At 38.2% G+C, this 20,575-nt stretch overlaps 1 protein-coding gene across 2 annotated transcripts in view; it reads left to right on the top strand.

Annotated features, from left to right (window-relative positions):
- The window catches only part of SLC25A26 (solute carrier family 25 member 26), a 144,488-nt gene that overhangs the window by 12,175 nt on the left and 111,738 nt on the right, over nucleotides 1–20,575 (top strand). For both annotated transcript variants that reach the window (XM_034440612.3, XM_034440613.3), the window contains exons 4-5: nucleotides 8,462–8,566; nucleotides 10,420–10,467. In XM_034440612.3, coding sequence (XP_034296503.2) covers nucleotides 8,462–8,566; nucleotides 10,420–10,467 — 153 coding nt within the window. The remainder of the gene's footprint in view (nucleotides 1–8,461; nucleotides 8,567–10,419; nucleotides 10,468–20,575) is intronic.

Raw genomic sequence — 20,575 nt, 5'->3', positions numbered from 1 at the left:
GGGCAAATAGTAGATGGGTTATACTTTTTCTTATCTAACTTGCTGGTTGCAAATAGCTGAGCCAAGAACCTGGAGCCATGGTGTGCTGGCCCCAGAGCTGGTACAAGTGGGTGGGAGTTTCTCATTCCCTTCTCCCCTGCCAAATGCTATTGAACCGTCTTTGATTGATTCTTCTTTGTGTCCCAAATTGCACACAAAAGGGTAAAAATTGTAATTATAGCTTTATTGATTAGTCATTAGACTTTAATCAAGCCACAACCACAGGGAAAGGCTATTATTTGGTAAGCAGGCCTCAACTTTCAGCACGGCTTCCCTCCCCACACTTTAATTGTTGTTGGACTGTAACAAATGGCTGGTCTGTAGATATGTAGTAATAAGATGCAGGCACAAGTTTAGGTTCCTATGAAATGGCTGTTTTATGTTCTCAGAATGTTGAGTGTATTGCAAAATCATGGCCTTACTGTATAGATTGCTCTGATTGAGTTGGATAAGGATAGGAGGCGCTTTCATTGGCAGCTCCTTGTGAATTCTCATCAGGGGAGAGCTGACTTCTACCTTGCTGCTTTCTGTTGGAGAAGCAGGCAAGTGGTCCTTGAAGCTGCTCAGCTACCAATTGTGATGCTCTCTGTTTTAAGGAGGCTCCATGGCTGAGTGATCCAGAGCATGCTTCGCCTAGAGAAGGTCCCAGGTGGCCTGGGATCAGACTGAAACCCAGAGAGTCATTACTCAGGTAGTCCTCGACTTACGATAACAATTGAGCCCAAAACTTCTGTTGCTATGCGAGACAATTGTTAAGTGGGTTTTGCCCAGTGGTGAAATTCATTTTTTTTTACTACCGGTTCTGTGGGCGTGACTTGGTGGGCGTGGTATGGCTTGGTGGGCGTGACTTGGTGGGTGGGGCAGGGGAAGGATATTGCAAAACCTCCATTCCCTCCCCACTCCAGGGATAGGATACTGCAAAATCCCCATTCCCTCCCCACTCCTGGGGAAGGATATTGCAAAACCTCCATTCCCACCCCACTCCAGGGGAAGGATACTGCAAAATCCCCATTCCCTCCCCACTCTTGGGGAAGGATATTGCAAAACCTCCATTCCCACCCCACTCCAGGGGAAGGATACTGCAAAATTCCCATTCCCTCCCCACTCTGGGGAAGGATACTGCAAAATCCCCATTCCCACCCCACTCTGGGGCCAGCCAGAGGTGGTATTTGCCAGTTCTCCAAACTACTCAAAATTTCCGCTACCTGTTCTCCAGAACCTGTCAGAACCTGCTGGATTTCACTCCTGGTTTTGCCCCATTTCTTGCCGTAGATGTTAAGTGAACCCCTGCAGTTGTTCAGTTAGTAAGACAGTTGTTAAGTGAATCTGACTTCCCCATTGATTTTGCTTGTCAAAAGGTAATCGTGTGATCCCAGGACACTGCAACTATGAACACTAAATATGATTCACAAAAACTGGTGAACCAGAAAAACTGGTTATGAAAATATGAACCAGTTGCCAAGCATCTGAATTTCGATCACGTGATCTTGAAGAAGCTGCAATGGTTGAAAGTGTGAAAAACGGTATAATAAGTCACTTTTTCCAGTGCTGTTGTAACTTCAAATGGTCACTAAATGAATGTTCGTAAGTGGAGGACTAGTTGTAGTCCCTACAGGCACTATAGTTACATGACTTAACTCTTTCATTCACAATATAGCTTGGTTTTGGATTACTGTGTTGTATGAATGCAGGGTTTATGTTTCAGCATATCCAAACAAAATGAGGTCTTTTTTTAAATAACCTGTTGACTGCTTTTCCTTCTTTATTCATAACATAGACATATACATAATTTGTAAAAGGGGGAGGAGAATTTACTGCTTTTTTCTTTTCAACACCCAGCCAGGGTGGATCCTACACGTTAAATTTAAATGATCACTTTTCCCTCTTCTTTTGTACACTATATTTTTCTTTTGTTGTTGTTTTTGTTAGGGTTGAATATATGCTTTTGTTTCATTCTGTTTGTTTTACTGTTTGTATTTTATTTTTTTATGGTAAAACAATATTAAACAAAATGAGGTCTATTAAGTAAATAATTATTAAACAAACGTTTGCATTAGTCAACTATTTATCTGGCTTGAACAAGATCTAAAGCTTTAAAGTATGGATTATAGATTCACATGCTGCTCCAAACTACTCTGTTTCCCCCCAAATAAGACATCCCCTGATAATAAGCCCAATCGGGCTTGTGAGCACATGGCAATAAGGCCAAACGCTTATTTCAGGGTTCAAAAAAATATAAGACAGTGTCTTATTTTCGGGAAAACATGGTATAATGTAGCCTGCTTTGGTTTTGAATGTTGTATGAACCTCAGCTGCATAAATCAGATGTCTATAATCCAATGTACAACAAAGGGACCGATAGGACATGAGCAGTGACTCTTGAATGAATCACAGTAGGTTCTGAAATATTGATAAACTTTTGGGCTTGTTCATGTTATAAAGATGCTAGGATTCTGCCAAACTCCTGTGCAAGAGAGCAGATAACATATTGTTAAAAGTGCTGGGGGGAAAAAATGAGATTCTGCCACTAGAACCTGGTGGAGAAAATGAAGGACAGTTATATTGGGGGAAACTTAAATTACAGCTGCAGCTTGAAATTGCTTGTAAATCAAGATGAATGGAAGCAGAGAGTTACAAGCAACGCCAGCAGATTCATCACGCAATTAAAGGCTAAACCAGCAAATTAAGAACTGTCTGCTATCTGAGCAGCTGCCCACAGGGTTTTTATGGGAATTATATTCAGGCACGTTCCCTTTCTGTTTTTTTACTACCCATATTACTTTGGTTTATAGGATTTACTATGCTGTGGATGTTGCTGTTTCCTCCTAACCCCCGAACTCCAAGAGTTTTGTTCAAAGGGATGAACAGTATAGTAGTTACAGGTAGTCCTGGCTACGTAGTAGACATGGATATAGGTAAGATAAAGGTTCCCCTCGCACATATGTGCTAGTCATTCCCGACTCTAGGGGGCGGTGCTCATCTGTTTCAAAGCTGAAGAGCCAGTGCTGTCCAAAGACGTCTCTGTGGTCATGTGGCCGGCATGACTATACACCAAAGGCACACGGAACGCTGTTATCTTCCCACCAAAGGTGGTCCCTATTTTTCTACTTGCATTTTTTACATGCTTTCCAACTGCTAGGTTGGCAAAAGCTGGGACAAGTAACAGGAGCTCACCCTGTTACGCAGCACTAGGGATTCGAACCGCTGAACTGCCGATCTTTCGATCGACAAGCTCAGCGTCTTAGCCACTGAGCCACTGCGTCCCTTGGACATGGATATATATTTGTAGATTATATGGGGATTACAGCCCTGGATCAGCAGTAGACTTCATATCATTTCCCGCCCCCCCTCCCTCTTTTTCATTCCGTAGCTGTGACTTAAGTCTTCCCTTACAATTAACATTTTCAAGATTTATTTTTTGTGATTGGCCTTTTAGTTTAACTCTCAGGAGAGCTATCGGACTATGATCCCCAGCCTTCTTCATCCAAGGGCCTTTCAAAATTGTTGGGGCCACAACTCTCAGAATAGCTAAGCTAGCTTTAATGCCAATGACGCTAATATGGCTATAGTTTATATCATCTGTCTGTCTATCTCCATCCATCCATCTTTCTCTCTTTCTCTCTCTCACACACACACAGAGAAAGAGAGATGAGAGGGAGAGAGAGAGAGAGAGAGAGAGAGAGAGAAAGAAAGAAAGAGAGATGAGAGAGAGAGAAAGAGAGATGAGAGAGAGAGAAAGAGAGATGAGAGAGAGAGAGAGATGAGAGGGGGAGAGAAAGAAAGAGATGAGAGAGAGAGAGAAAGAGATGAGAGAGAGAGAGAGATGAGAGAGAGAGAGAAAGAGATGAGAGAGAGAAAGAGAGATGAGAGAGAGAGAAAGAGAGATGAGAGGGGAAGAGAGAGAGAGAGAAAAAGAGATGAGAGAGAGAGAAAGAGATGAGGGGGAGAGAGAGAGAAAGAGATGAGAGAGAGAGAGAGAGAGAAAGAGAGATGAGAGAGAGAGAGAGATGAGAGGGGGAGAGAGAGAAAAAAAAGATAGAGAGAGAGAAAGAGATGAGAGAGAGAGAGAGAGAGAGAGAGAAAGATGAGAGAGAGAGAAAGAGAGATGAGAGAGAGAGAGAGATACAGAGACGGACCTAAGGTTCTTTCTTTTAAGGTTTCTTCCAGGCTTCAAGTTTGCATAGCTCTCCTTCCCTCTTCCAAGTTTATTCTTAAAACGATAGCCTTGTGAAATGGGTTGGACTGAGTGACCCAGTGGACCTCCATGGCTGCGAGGAGACCCAGCTACAGGGTCATAAAGACCACAACTACTAATGCAGACCAGCTTATTACTTCAAGAGGAAGGATTGCTTCACTCTGGCAATGTCAGGACACAGTGTGCCCATTTTTGTCTGGGTCATGAAGCAGCAGCTTCATTGTTAACTTTCACATCATGCTTTCTGATCACACCTCAGTCTGTCTCCTCTGATTAGGTGATGAGTTAGTGCGATAAAAAAAGAATGATTGATGATACTGGCCTGTGATAAGAAGTTCACGCCAAGCAAGTTAAATGATAAAATTTTACTGATGAAAACTGTGTTTTTGAGGCATACCTGTTTTGAAAAGATCTTGGTTTTTTTTTTTTTGGTTTTTTTTTTTGTAGAGGGTCCAATCTTCTGAATGCTAAAGTCTAGGTTACAGTCACTCATAGTGAGTGTCCATAGAGCTCAAGATGAAGTGTGCTGCACCAAACCAGACAGCAGAAATGATTGGAGGGATGAGGAGTAAACGTATTATTCATGTTTAACATATTATTGTAAAATATCATATTTTGGAATCCAAAAGTGAAAGGACTATATGACTGGTAACACAGCAATGATGAATTTCTGTCCTTTCAAATCTATTGGGATGAGATTTGTAGGGGATTTAAAGGGGAAAATGGATGGTTAAAAAAATTGTGACTTCTTAACATGCTTACTTTGTCCCTTACTTTCTACAGAAAATAGGTGAAAATAGGTGGTTTTTCTGCTGAATTTTTGGCAGCTTACTGTAAGAGATCAAATAAGGTTGCATGTGGCCTCTGTGGCTTTCTGTCATTTTTATTTAGATTAATTTCACTGCCTGGTTCCCACAGTGAGAAATGCAATTCAGATTATGAATCTTTCCAATGTAGAGATAGCCCTCGACTTACAACAGTTCATTTAGTGACTGTTTGAAATTACAACAGCACTGAAAAAACAGCACTTGAGTTATGACCGTTACAACAGCGCGTGAGTTATGACCATTTTTCACACAGCCATTGTTTCTTTAAGAGCCACATGATGAACCAATTCCTTGCTATTGGGTGAGGGCAGGAGCAAGGGATTGCAAGACTGGCTGGGAAATTGCCACGGACTGTTCAAAATGGCCATCATACGACCATAGCAGCAGCTCAAAGCAGCCACAGCGTCCCCAAATTTAATTCCCACAGGAGTTACAGGTCTCTTGATTTCGGATGCATTGGATGCATCTAAGCCCTTTTGAGGTAGCTTGATTCAAAAATTCTTGCCCTGTGATGCACTGTTTTGCCCATTTAACGGTAATGACAAGAGTTTTAGTAGTATAGAGGTAGATGTAGATCACAAAACTTGTGATTTTTTCCCCCATTGTCCCTGTAAACATTTGAAAGAGTTAGTGTCAATCTTTCGTAAGAAAAATAGACCTGTAGCTATGAAGTACTCTTGATCACTAGATGGCAGTATTGACCCATATAATAAAATGTTTAAGGCAACCCTCAAAAAAAGGAAGATAGGAAAAAAAAGTACCTGAAGATATAGGTATTCATTCAATTCATAGAAAATTGCTTCGGAAGACAGTATAAGGGATAATAGAGTTAAAATGCAAGATTTTGGTTGAGCATCAGAAAAAGATTCCTATTGGTAAGTAATATTTAAAGGTGAAACAGACAGATTTGGGAGGTAGTGATCTCTCTCCCTCCCTCTCTCCCTCCCCCCTCTCTCTCCCTCTCATATGCTGGATGACTGTCTGTCAGGGATGCTACTGTAGATTTTTGATTGGGCAGGGTTTCATCTAGCTGACCTTTAAATCCTTTCCATGCTATGTTTCTATGACTATACTGATCCTTCATAACATTTGTCAAAGAAAAATATCAAATGGAAAAAATTAATAGGTTGGTGGGTTGATTACAATGCAAGCGTTCAATGCAGGGAAACCCATGTTTTCCATCACTCATATAAGGAATAAGATAAGTGGCCCAATACATCTAGAAACCTATTGAGGATTGACTTTCAAGAGTCATCAAGTAACTATCTGGGTCAAAATCAGTGGGAATAATTTATTTCTGTAGGTAGCCTGTAGCTTGAAAGCACACGGAATGACTGCTCTTTGCCATTAGCTCTTTGTGACATGTACAATAAAATAAATGCAATCAGCTGAAGAGTTCTGATGTAAGGTGAAATTGTCACCGTTCTATCGAGGAACTCAATTCATCTTGACAAACCTATAAAAAGAGAAAGTTCTACCGACCGACTTGAGAAGAGGAGGTTGAGGTTTGTTTTTGTTTGTTTTTGGAACACCAGAATTTGAATCATGTCAGTGTATAAGAAATTACGAGCTGGTAACAACAGGTCAGCCAATGGGAACTGTTTGGTGACTAAGAAACAGGATCTGTTGTGAGCCATATGAGATGGCTTGGAGCCTGGGAATGGCTTAGTTTAACTGGTCTGTGTATATAAAAGTGTTGTGGCCTCGGCTTCCTGAGTCATTAAAACACATGAGTAGTCCCAAAAACCTCTTTTATTGCAACAGCTGTGAATTACGTTCATTCACAGCTGAGTCCCAATTAGTTGCAAAAAGTCCTTCGGGAGAAGTCCTTCGGGATAATCACCAACCTTTATCTCCCTTGACATGCTGCCAAAGACCTATCTGGCAAAGCCACATGGAGTCCAGAATCAAACAGAGATGCCGACTAGGAACAGAATTAACAGCGTTGCTTTCCTGCAAAGTGCACACGTGCCTTTGCTCCTCTTTTAAGCCTTATGGGAGGGGCCAATTATCTCCAGGCCTTACTCCCGAGTCATCCCTTTTGCTTGAACTGTTCTTACCTTCTGGCAGCTCTGCACATGCATACACTAGGAACAGGCTCCTCCTGTTCCTTTGCCTCTCTGGCTCCAGAGTCCGTTCATAACTCCCAGATGGCCCTGGCCCCATCTCTGCCTCCGACGCAGAGCCCTCGTCCGAGCTTTCCCCAGACTCCAGGACTGGCCCATGATCCTCCCCAGCCTCCTCACTGTCCGACTCTGCTGCCAGCTCCATAGGCTGCTGGTGGAGCACAACAAAGAGTTCTTCTAGTTCTGATCCTCCCTTCTGCTTCTACTTCTTGTCCTTGTACTTGCTGTCACATTGCAAGAGCTGCATGGGTATTGTATACATGCATCATGTTTTATTTTATTGTATATAAACAAGTTTCTTCTATAAATGAATCCTCCTGAATTATTTACTTGTGTGCTGTTAGAGATCAGGTTCTGACAAGGCTACCCATTATACTCACTATGCCATATCATCACCAGTGAAGAAAATAGAACAGAACAGATTTAGAATTAAATAGAAATAGGAATAAATAGGAATAATAGAAGTATAAATACTGTGTTTCTCTGGAAATAAGACCCTGTCTTATATTTTTTTGAACCCCGAAATAAGCGCTTGGCCTTGTTTTCAGGGAGGTCTTATTATTTTGGGGTGCGTGGAGCAAGATGGGGCTCCTTTTGCCATCTTACCTGATTTCCAGCTCTGTGTTTAAATTTTTTGGGGGAGGGCTTATTTTCGGTGGGGGGGAGGCTTATTTTAGCGCATGCTAAAATAATTAGGGGATGTCTTATTTTCGGGGAAACTAAATAAAATAAAAATAAATAGAAATAATAGAAATAGAAATAATAGAATAGAATAGAGAACATTTTATTCAGCCAAGTGTGATTATACACACAAGGAATTTGTCTCCGGGGCAGAAACTCTCAATGTAAATGCAAAACAAGAGAGTAATAATAATCATAATATGATACCAATAAGATGGGGTAGTAGAAAAGATGAGAAGGATAATAATAACACTACAGCCATACTGCATGGGTAAATATCCTTAAGCATAAGACAGTGCCGTGTGAATTAGGTGTTCAGCAGAGTGATGGCATGAGGGAAAAACAATCTTTAGGTCTAGCTGTTTTGGCATGCAATGCCTATAGTGGCTTCGAAGAGGAGGAGTTGAAACAGTTCATATCCAGGATGTGAGGGATCTGTGGATATTTTATCGGCCTTCCTTCTGACATCTGATTTCTGTAGTATATGGTGTAGTGTTAGTCCTCCACTGCTCACATTAAGGCCACAGGTTTCTTGGCCATTGTAATCCTCCACCAAAATCTTACTTTAGTCTAAATTATGTATTTTTTTTCAGGTTGCTTGTCTAATACGAGTTCCTGCTGAAGTTGTGAAGCAAAGAGCACAAGTGTCCCCGTCTTCCAGTACCTTACGGATCCTTTCCCAAACCGTCTATGAAGAGGTAAGGTTGAAGAAAAGTCAGGGGGGTAGGCCAATAAGTCTCTAACTTATTGGAGCGGATAAATAGTATATTCAGGAAAGTCACTAACTTTGAAGGATTGAAGGATACATCATCATGAGGAGATATTGTGAACACTTTTGAAAAATGGGTATGGGGTGATTTGGCTATTTACAACATGGCTGCCATGACCCCTGAGTGTTCAGTGAGATATTTATCCCTAACTTTCATAAGAATCAGAAGTTCTGTCAAGAATAAAGCATTACTGGTTTAACAAAATACTGTAGGCACCCACACACTTATATCTCCAGTTATCTCTCCTAACTAGAACTTGCCAAACACCAGTATGAGAGAAACGGAAGCTCTTATCTAGATAAGAAGCACTTTATCTTCTCCAGCTTTTATAGTTGTCATTGCTGGGCCATTGCTGGGCCATTAATGGATTAATTGCTACTTGTTCATTTGTCTCTTCAACTGGCTTCCTTAGATGTTTGCTTTTATGCTTTCCATGGAGTGCAAACTGTATGTGCATATATTTTCAGATAATGGGGACTCTCTTAGTCTTATGGTAACTGTATAATGGTGTTGGCTCTAACTTTCCAGAAATTTTATTTTTCTTTATTACAGCAGATGGGGACACTTAGCTGAGGCAACTATCTTAAAAAAAATTTTAAGAGTACTTAAACGGGAAATTCTTGGCAGTAAAATAAGATGCTGGAGAAGAGCATTGCAGGGCCTCATATTGTTTTTATTTTTAATTAGAATTTAATTGAAATAAATTAATCCAAATAACTTCTATTATGTTATTCATTTTAATCATTTAATTATTACAATTATTTTAAATTAATTAAATTGTTTCTAAGTTATTAAGTATTATTTTAAAAAATCGAGCATTTTAATTATTACATTGGAAAGTAACTGACAATAGAAACAAAATAGGAAATTTGACGCTTTTATGACAATGAAATCAGTATAGTTTTTTAAAATTTATTTTAATTTATTAAATTTCTTTGCTGCCTATTTGCTGTTAAATCTGTTAAAAGCAGTAGATTTAATTTTCCCTAAATTTAACTTACAAGTAGTTCTTGCTTAACAACCAGTCACTTCATTATGATGGACACCTCAAAAGTTACTTGTGAACCACTTTTGGAGTTTTGATGGCAACACACACAGACACACACACACACACACACAAACGGTCACATGATTGCATTTTGGACACTTGACAACCAGCTGACCTTTACGGCTAGTTGTAGCATTCCATGTCACATGAGATAATTTACAAGTTGCCTTTTTGGCTGGTTTGCAACCAAAAAAAAAAAAAAATGCCCATAGGAATGCACCGACTCACTTAATGATTGTGAAATTCATTTAAAGACTGCGTTGTTTGCTTAATGACCTGGTGTTTGCTTAATGACCACCGCTAAAAAGTTTGTAAAATCAGGTCAATCACCAGGGTGCTTCAACATACAACCATCATGACTTAAGAGGGAAATGTTGAGCTCCATTACAGTCATAAGTCAAAGTTTACCTCCACTTTCTTTTATCATACATATTTTGAATAGCCGGTGATTATAAGCATCAGCAATAGATTTCTTTCTGTCTTGGTTCTTCTAGGTTACTAACTAAATATTATCTCTTCAATGTGCAGCTCTAGCTGACGAACTCATTCAAAAGTGAGATAAAACTCAGGAAATCAATAGGTAGTGTGTTTATAATCAATATTGTCAATTTCCTGGAAGCCATTACATTATCCTCAGTAAAGCTGTTCTGCTTATCATGTAATCCTCAATATGTTGGCAGCCTTTCCTAACAATTTGCAGTAGCTGATCGGTTTTCTTTGTTGATTTTTTTAGGGTATCCCAGGACTCTACCGAGGTTATAAAAGCACAGTATTAAGAGAGGTAACACAATTTATTTTTCCAATTCATTAAGAAAAAAAAAAAACATTGATAAGGAGCGATAAAAAAAATGCTCCTTCACTGAATGGAAAACTAGCCTCATCAAGGAAGAATTTGCATTGCAGACTTCACAGTACTTGGCTTTGTGTATTGCTCGGTGGCTTTCAGTTATACTATGATTTAAAGCCTGGATGAGTAAATGAATAACATTAATAGGAAAAATGTTAATATACAGTCATTAATCCTGACGTTGCATTGAATACATTCTCTATTATGTAATGGCCTGAACTGGCAAGCTTATTGTAGTCTTCCTGCGGTTTTAATTTGTGTACACATTTAAGTAGCAAAAAAGTAATTACTGCATGTTCTAAATGATTGAATGAATTTCACAGGGCCCTCAAATACAAAATGAAACGAAGAGTGGTATAGAAATGCTTCAGATAAATTAAGTGCTAACTTATTAGGTGTATCTTCCTTCCTTCCTAATACAGAAGCTAATTAAAGAACCAGTCTGGACTTATTAAAAAGTACAATTTGTCCCACAGCTCAAATCCAGATTAAATATCTTATTTAATTTGCAGTGAATAAATTGAACCAGCAATACTAGCAATTTTTGAACGCAATTAATGCAAACTATTTTAAAAAATATATAATTTATATGATTTATATAGATGACCGGGCAGCTGACAAGATTAAAGCAAACAATCCCACCAAATTTAACCTTCCACACACCCAAGGATAACCCACTCATTATCAATAGTAGCAGAACTTACCTATCTCCTGACCCAAATGTCTGGGAAGATAGCCAGATCTCCAATGCCTTGCCTCATTAGGATTTGGATCGAACAAAGAATGACTTCAGTTAAAGTGAAAAGCCTAATTCTAATAAAAAGGCACAAAAAGATGCTTCCAGACCAAGAGACAAAGTTCACCTGCATGGTGTGGCATTTATGAGCTGCAGTAGTTTTTCCTTGATTCAAAATCTGTCCTTTCATTTTCCTTCTCTTATATCCTTAAAAAGAAGTCTAATCCAACCACAGACTTTCTGTAAGTAAAGATTTGATGGCATTGCCAATAGAAAAAACAGAAAGATATCTCTTACACATTCAGGTTATCAAATGCTTTTTCCAAGTTCACAAATTTCAACGCGGTTTGATTTTCAATATGTTGTTACGAATATTTTACTATGTTAAGAAAATATTTCTAATATTGCTTCTTAACCATATTTTAGGCAAAAAGACACATTGCTCATCATGTATATAATCATGTAAGACACTTTTCGACCTTTTAGCTAAATATTTTTTAAATTATTGCTCAATAAAGATATTGGCCAGTAATTTTTTTCGATAGTCCGGTTTTCGCCTTCTTGAGGAGTTAATGCTATATTTGCAGCTGACCAACTTTCTGGTATCCTAAAACTATCCAGAATAGAATTCATTTTTTGAAGATGTTATAAAAGTTCATCTTCAAAATATTTGTAATAGGAGGTTTGCAATCTGTATAGGCCTGGAGTTTTCCTATTTTAGTGTTTTTTGTTTTTTTGTAGCCTCACAACATTCCGTTACTGTTATAGGTCCATTCCATCTACTTTTATTTATCCATCATTTTTGCTAAATTTTGGTTCTTTGAACATTCATCCACTTTTGCTGGGAAAATTTCTCCTCCTTTGTATAGTTTTGTACAATACTGATACAATACTCTTTGCATATCCATATCATCCATTATGATAACATTCCTATTTTGTAATTTTAATCTATTTCTTCACACTTTTTTTTCTTAGTTTATATGCTAACCACTTCCCCAGTTTATTTACTAATTCAGAATTCTTCCATTTTGCAAGATTCATTTTTATTTTCATTTGTTTGATCATTACGATAAAGAGCTGATATTGTATATATATGTGCTATATACAGTATATAGCCTTTGAGTCAGCACTGACGTCTGGTGTAATTTCCCGTACAAGTCCCTGCAATTTTGACAAGTTTATGGAAATGGCTTCTCAGAGCTGAGAGAGGACTGTGCCAAGATCACCCAGATGGCTTCATGGTTAAGACAGGACTAGAATGTATGGTGTCCTGCAATATTGTCAGATGCCCCAATTTTTTGTAGCTTAAAGCAAGTGTAGTCCAAAAGGACACAACCTGCAAATGCCAAAAATTTCCCATAACCAATCACAGTTGGGCAGTTTCTGCCCAGTTGGGCAGAAAAACTACCCAGCTGTAATACTGGTCTCCCTATTTCTAGCTCAATGCCTTAACTACTAGACTAATTTCTCTCCCTCTCCCTCTCCCTTTCTCTCTCTCCCTTTCCCTTTCCTCTTCCTCTCTCCCTTTCTCCTTCTTTCTGTCTTTCCCTTCCCTCAACATTCGCCTTTTGGGGAGTTGGATGAAAAGATTGGGCACCATAAAGCAAGGAGATTAACATGTTTCACTTGTTCAACATAATATAACTTGTGGAAGAATTCAGAGTTAGGTGGCATCTGAAAATTGTTAACTTCAAATGCCAGTTTCTTCAGTAGTTTATTTTTTCTTTTAATTCTTTTCCTCAATGGGTTTTGATCAGCTGGTAATGGCTATCTCGGGCTGAAAGAGCATCACAATGACTTTTTGTTCTTTGTGTAAATGCTGTTATATAATTGCAAGAACTTTCACAGTTCAGTTCCTCTAGTTACTGGGGGAAATTGGGGATGAGGTGTGCTTTGTTATAGCACCTCATAAAGTTGTATGAGGAGATGACACCTGCTTTTCTCGAAAGGAACACCTTCCACTTTCTTGTTTTCTGTGCTTGTTTTCTGGCTCAACAAACACATGTGGCTTGGTGAAGATTCCACTTAGTTTCAAAAAAGAGAAAGAGGAAAAAAAGCAACAAGAAGAAAAAGAAGATGAAAAGGCTAACAAGACTTTTTGATTTCTCTAAGGGGCGCTGAATAAATGTAGTTGGTAAAGAATGCTGATTTGATTTCTTTTCTTTTTTGCATCCTATCAGATAAAACACACACTTGCAATTGAATGCTATTCCCTTTCAAAAATGTATTTTGACATGTATCAGGGTGGTAATTAATTTCCAAGCGGGTATCTTAGCATAAAACCTGACCCTGCCGAGAAACCTTTGTTTACTGAAAATGGCAACATTTTGTTGAAATTTAATTGGGGCCTTTTCCATTATGTATATTCATAAAAAGTTCCTTCAAAACCAATTTCATTTGAAATATTGCTTTTAGAGGGTGGGAGGGAAGCACCTGCCCAGATAGAACGAGAAACAAATTATTGTTGAAATGAAATGCGACTTCGCTACAGAATGAAACAAATCACAAATGATCAGTTGTACAATGCTGTTAAGATTTTTTTCTAATGCTGTATGCTTAACTCTACGTTAAGAGGCTGCTGTTTCCCGACTCAAAATATTGCTGGTTTGTGGGAAACTGTTAAATTGTTTGGCTTTTTTTTTATATGGGTGGACAAGACACTGGCATGTTGTGAATCCATATTTAAGTTGGATAAAAGAAGAATAAAAGAAAATACAGGCATTATTATTTTTCTTGAAGCGGGAAAACGTTCTATAATGTATGGGAAGCATGTTGTTAATTATTGAATATTTTGGGGGTTTTTTTTATGTTGGTTATGGATGCTGATAGGACCAGAATTATGTTCACCTCTTTTCTGATAAAGTGTGGAGTACTGGACAGGTAGTTCTTGCTTAATGACACTCATTCAGCAACTGTGTTAACTTAGTGACGGTGCTGAACAAGTGGAACTTAAAATAGGACCTTACAGTTGTGGCTGTTGCAGTGTCCCCACAAGCACAATCCAGGTGTTTGTCAGCCAGCTGGCGATTATGATATTGCGGTGTCCTGTATTCATGTAATTTCCATTTGCCACAGTGGTGAAATCCAATTTTTTTTTACTACCGGTTCTGTGGGCATGGCTTGGTGGATGTGGTGTGGCTTGGTGGACGTGGCTTGGTGGGCGTGGCAGGGGAAGGATACTGCACAATCTCCATTCCCACCCTACTCTGGGGCCAGCCATAGGTGGTATTTGCCTGTTTTCCAAACTACTCAAATTTTCAGCTAACCGGTTTTCCGAACTGCTCAAAATTTCCGCTACCAGTTCTCCAGAACCTGTCAGAACCTGCTGGATTTCACCCCTGATTTGCCACCATTTTTGCTGCCTGCTTTGAGCAAGCAAAGTCAGTGGGGAAAGTTGGAGGTTGCAAATTGCAACCATGTGATGACGTGCATAACAGCCTCATGGGATTCACTTAACGGCATTAGTGGAAGAGGTGAAGTCAGGCGAGGTCACCTTTTAGAACTTCATCACTTTAGTGGTGGAAATTCCAGTCACTTCATTAAACAGAAGAGCTATCTGTCATCTTTTGCAACTCTCAGATTTCCCAGAATTCCTAGGTAGTATTAGCATTTTGGGATTTGAAGTCTAATACATCTGGCACCACATTGAAGAAGACAGGGGTTAAAAAAAAAAGAGAGAGAGAATAAAATACAGGTAGTCCTCAATTTACGACCACAATTGAGCTCAAAATTTACGTGGTTCAGTGAGAAATTTGTTTCAGTGAGCTTTGCCCCATTTTATGACTTTTCTTGCCACATTTGTTAAGTGAATCACTGAAGTCGTTAAATTAGTAACACGGTTGTTAAATGAATCTGGCTTCCCCATTGTCTTTGCTAGGCAGAAGGTCGCAAAAAGTGATTATATGATCCCGGGATACTGCAGCCACCATAAATATGTACCAGTTGTCAAGCATTCAAATGTAAATCACCTGATCATGGGGATTCTGCCATGGTCATAAGTGTGAAAAATGGTCACAAGTCACTTTTTTCAGTGCCGTTGTAACTTCAAATGGTCACTCAATGAACAGAACAATGGAAGCCACGATGGTTTAAGTTTCCCCATTGCGATTGGCAATTTCAAAAAAAAAAAAAAAGGTTGCCTCATAATCATCTCAAGCTGTATAGTTGCACAAAGTCATGGAAAAAGGAAGAGGAGGATGTGTAATGATTCTGTTTTTGGCAGAAACCGTGAAGCACTTAAATTCTAGTGAAAGTGTGATGCTTTGGAGCTCATAACTATGGTTTATATGTAGTAGTAGGAAAATGACAAATTTGTAAACTCCCATCCAATTCTCTTAAAAAATGAGCCTATCTTCTCCTGCGTGGGTAGAAGATGAGGTAATGGAGTACAAAAAAAGGACCAGGCCTTTTTTCATACCCCATTAAGCTTCCTGATAGTCATTTTCAACAATGATGGGGCTTAGCACGTGGAATTATCTCTCTGCTGTGGAATGTTTCCCTGAGCAATTAAAGGCTTATCTTTTTGTTCATTCATTTCAGCTGAATCTTTTTTGCCTAATGATCGTGTGTGATGTTTTTAATGACTATAAATGGTTCGGATGCTTTTTAACAAAATGAACAATTATATATTATGTTATGTATACATTGAATTGTGCTGGAAGCATCCTGGAATCCTGTTGCATGAAATAGAACGGAGGCATATTGACACAGCTTGTGCTGGGGGGGAAAAAGAGAGTATGAAGGGGTAAGTTAAGCCACAGCAGGGGAAAAACTTTCCATGTGGCATTCACACACCATTTTTGCCAAGTGTGATCATACCGATAAGGCCAGTGGTGTGGGGAATTGAACATCCTTGGGCTCATAGTTGGATGATGAGCTGGTGACATCTATAGTTCGTCTGCTGAAAGTTTATCCTGGTAAGCTGAGCCAAGCTTTTCACTGTCTGTAGAATTCATTTTATTAACTATGACCAAGGAGAACATCTGTCAGAATTCCATTATATTTAGTTCATGGGAAAAAGCACAGAAAGGAGGGAATCCTCTGTTGATCTTCAACGCTCCCTTTACCAGATGTGCAAAATGGACATTATAATGAGTGCAGCTGTAGAAATAAAATGCAAGTTTTGAATTTAATTGCAGTTTTCCTAGAGTATAGTGCTTAATGATCTGTTCTGTTTCACTATAATGCAATTAAAATTAACATTTTTCCATTAAATTATTGGATGTAGCCTTGCAAGTTCGTATGGATTAGGCTTTTTAAAACTCCTTTGGCTCATAAGATTGTTAATCAGCAATATAGTGAAATGGAATATAAGCACATAAGAAAAAGAAACATTGATTTCTTACTAAGCTGTTGTGATCTTCTTTCAAATTTACTTACAACTTCAGAGACTTGGTCTTCTGTAGAATATGTCATCAAAATGTAAACTCTCTAGAGGTATGATATTTTAGTGCCGTAGATTATGTTCCCTTCCCCAGTGTGTTTGGGTCCTGTCCCCCTATTTTTAAGCCTATGTTGCTTCCTTTTTCATTTGTTTTCTTTGAAAAAAAAAACCTTTATTTTTGGGTCTGCATTGTATTTATGGATTATACTCATATTTAAGTAATGCTTAAAATTCAGTCACTTTAATACAGAAGATAGCAATAGCAATAGCACTTAAACTTATATATCGCTTCATAGTGCTTTTACAGCCCTCTCTAAGCGGTTTACAGAGTCAGCATATTGCCCCCAACAATCTGGGTCCTCATTTTATCCACCTCTGAAGGATGGAAGGATGAGTTAACCTTGAGCCTGGTGAGATTCGATCTGCCAAACTGCTGGCAACAGGTGATCAGCAGAAGTAGCCTGCAGTACTGCACTCTAACCACTGTGCCACTGTGGCTCATACTAATCATTGAATATCAATTACTGGAGTCATCATTCATAGTGCTTGTAGTTGCCACTTGGCTAATTGCAAAATGTTTCTTTATAGAACACTTTTGTGAGCGGTGTGGTAGCCTACAGTTAAGGTTTTGCCTCAAAATCAGGAGGCTGTGAGTTCAATCCTAGATAGCAGCACATATTTCTCTCTCTGGGTTCAGTAAGTTATTGTCTGCTGTGAACTCCATGTAGGCGTCAGGAAGGGCATCCGGCCAGTAAATACTCAAATTCCGTTCAGTCACCCTGATTCCACCCTTGATGCAAGGGATTACAGAATAAAATAAAATAAAAATAGAACACCTCAGGACACTAAAATCAGATATTTCTCTTCTGAACTCAGAATAGTATGTGTAGAATAGGATAGATTGAGATTGAACTACTTTCAACATTCCAGCCTATGACTTCTAAGCGTAGTGTGCCGATTTGTCTTGACATATCAACTGTGTGGATATTGGTATATTCTGTTTCGATTCATACAATTATATGTTTGTAAAAATAGCCCTGAAACTTAATATCATTTTATAAACAACAACTCTCAAGGTGTTGAGTTTAGTACATTCCAAAGCCTTATCTGTTCTGCTTTTAGAAATAATTTCATGCCAATCAACAAATATAAATGGAATAAATAAATGCATAAATAAAGGACTCATGATCGTCTGAGATTGAAGTGACAAATAAATGGAGAACCTCTCATCAAAACTAGATTCCATTGTACTGTACATTGACAGATTTTAATTTCAACTCTGAAGGCTTGGCACAATTTCTTTGACTTTATTTCTGTTCACATTTCATAGCTTGTTTATGAGTTGTTTTCATGTAATTTGCATTGCACTGATTTCAGTGTGTATCTAATCTAAATAAGACTGCATGGATTTCATTTTCATGAAATGCTTTCCATGTTTACAAGATGCTCTTAGGCTAAGTAAAGGAATTCTTTCTTGGAATCATATTTGTCCTTGATTTAAGTCAGTGGAAGGTTTCTGTTTTTTTAAAAATTCCATTCAGATTTCAATTAGAGATGCATTACTTGCTTTCTTTAAGAACCTGAATCCTAGTCTCTCGTCAAGCAACCCAAATTTGCAGGGGATGAGGGTGAGATTTCCAAATAATTTAAACCAGCTATAACAACAATGGAGAAAGGAATGTACAGATGAAGGGCTGATGGGAAAGGTAATTAACATGTGGTGATTGTGAATATAAATACCCTGTGAAAATTTTATGCTGAAACTCCCTCTAATAGACTTTCAGTGTGAGAGTATGTCGTGTTTAAGGTCTTGGGGTAAAACAAAATATTTGAATTGAATAATTTCATGGATTCTTTCTGTCAGTAAGCACACACGATGTTGACTACCAGTGTGTGTAAGTGCTTAATAAACTTATAGCAATCCTTTGAGACAATTAAATGTGAAAAAGAAAGGAAATGATATATTTTCTGTATATTTCAGATTTTTTTTTGTTTAATATGCTATTTTGATTTTAATTTGATCTAGGGATTTCATTTGCCCCCCTCTCAACATTCCTTTATTTTAATGAATGATATTTATTTAGTGTATTGCATAGTGAATGACAATGTTTCTATGACTCTTCTGAAAAAAAATTACATTATTAAGTTATGAATTACACCTTTTGTTAAGCCTGTTTCCTCTCTAAGGTTCTGATAGGAGTATTACTGTAGCAATATTCCCTATTAATTGAAAAAGAGAAAAGAACATCTCTTTGAAAACCTGGATTCTGAAGAGTACTTTCCTTCAGTAAAAGGAATACTATTTTGATTTCTTTTGAAAAGGAACATAATAGTTAGAAAATATAAAGCTGATTTTCATTGTACATAAAGTCATTGAAATAACTAGCTTGTTGGAACAATATTGTGACAATTCTATGACAGTGCACTAGAGGGTGCTTAATATCTAACTTTGTGTAGCTGAAACGTTCCCAAAAAAACATCTTCAACAGAGAAATTGGTTCAAAACATTTTAGAAATGTCCGTTTTGATTGTGTGACAGATTTAGAAAAACATAATGCTATTTGCATTTGGGTCACAATAAATGATCAGTTTGCTTTTCAATTATGGATTTCAGTACAGGTAGTCGTCGACTTACAGCCACAATTGAGCCCAAAATTTATGTTGTTAGGTGAGAAATTTGAGTTTTGCTCCATTTTACAACTTTTCCTGCCGCATTTGTTAAGTGAATCACTGAAGTTGTTAAATTAGTAACACGGTTGCTAAATTAATCTGGCTTCCCCATTGACTTTGCTTGTTGGAAGGTCACAAAACAGAATCGCATGACCCTGAGACACTGCAGTCGCCATAAATACAAACTACTTGTCAAGCACCCAAATGCAAATCAGGTGACCATGGGGATTTCACACATAAGTATGAAAAAACGGTCAGAAGTCCCTTTTTTCAGTGGCATTGTCACTTCAAATGGTTGCTAAAGGAGCTGTTGTAAATCGAGGACTACCTGTATTCTAGATTTTCAGTTCTTTAATTTACCTCTCCGCTCCGCTGTTCTCCGCTCTGCTCCTCTCCTCTCCTCTCCTCTCCTCTCCTCTCCTCTCCTCTCCTCTCCTCTCCTCTCCTCTCTGCTCCTTGTCTTCAAGTCAACATTTCAGAAGTGGCTTGCCATTGCCTTCTTCTTCTTTTTTTCTGAGAAAAAAAATAATGACTGGCCCAAGCTGACTTCATGCCTAAAGCAGAACTAGAACTCCTGGCTCCCGATTTCTAGTCAGGTACCTTAGCCACTATACCAAACTGGCTCTCAGCGGTCCTTCTTGCCTTATTTTGAAACCCTAAACCAAGCAATGTAGTTTGAAAGTTTAGACATAGTTTCCTGGAAGTACTAAATGCCAGGGCCTGACAAAGGTGGTGTATTTTTATAGAAAGACAATTGTGCTTTGTGACACATTAGATTATTTGTCATTTGAACCATAATTACCTGACCAACAATGCCTTTCCAGTATTTCAAGCAGATATAATTGTAATCATCTGCTGATGCCACATACTGAATTTGGGATTTTTCAGATGCAAATTATGTATACTATATAATTATATGTTTACCTGCCTCCACAAAAATGATTTTCCCTGCAGATTTTCTGAAAACAGTTACAAGTCACCCGGAATACTCATTCAAGTTTTAGTGAACAACAATTCTCATGGAGTTGAACTTATCCTTCAACTTTTGCTGCTATCTAAAATAAATATTCTTGTCAATGATCCAAGCAGTTTTATTTAGATTAGATCCACTCAATCATAGCAATTTTTGACAAATTCTGGTAATGTTTTTTTCAAAAATAGTTTTCTAATTGTCTCATTCTCAAGAATAATTTGTATCAAATAAAGACTTTCCTTTGCATTTGTTATTTAAATTAAATTGACTAATTCTTGTT

This window comes from Pantherophis guttatus, chromosome 2, assembly GCF_059756535.1.
Source record: "Pantherophis guttatus breed Tessera chromosome 2, ASM5975653v1, whole genome shotgun sequence".
Lineage (NCBI taxonomy): Eukaryota > Metazoa > Chordata > Lepidosauria > Squamata > Colubridae > Pantherophis > Pantherophis guttatus.
Note: the sequence above shows the minus strand (reverse complement) of the source record. Positions and strands in the feature narration are given on the sequence as shown.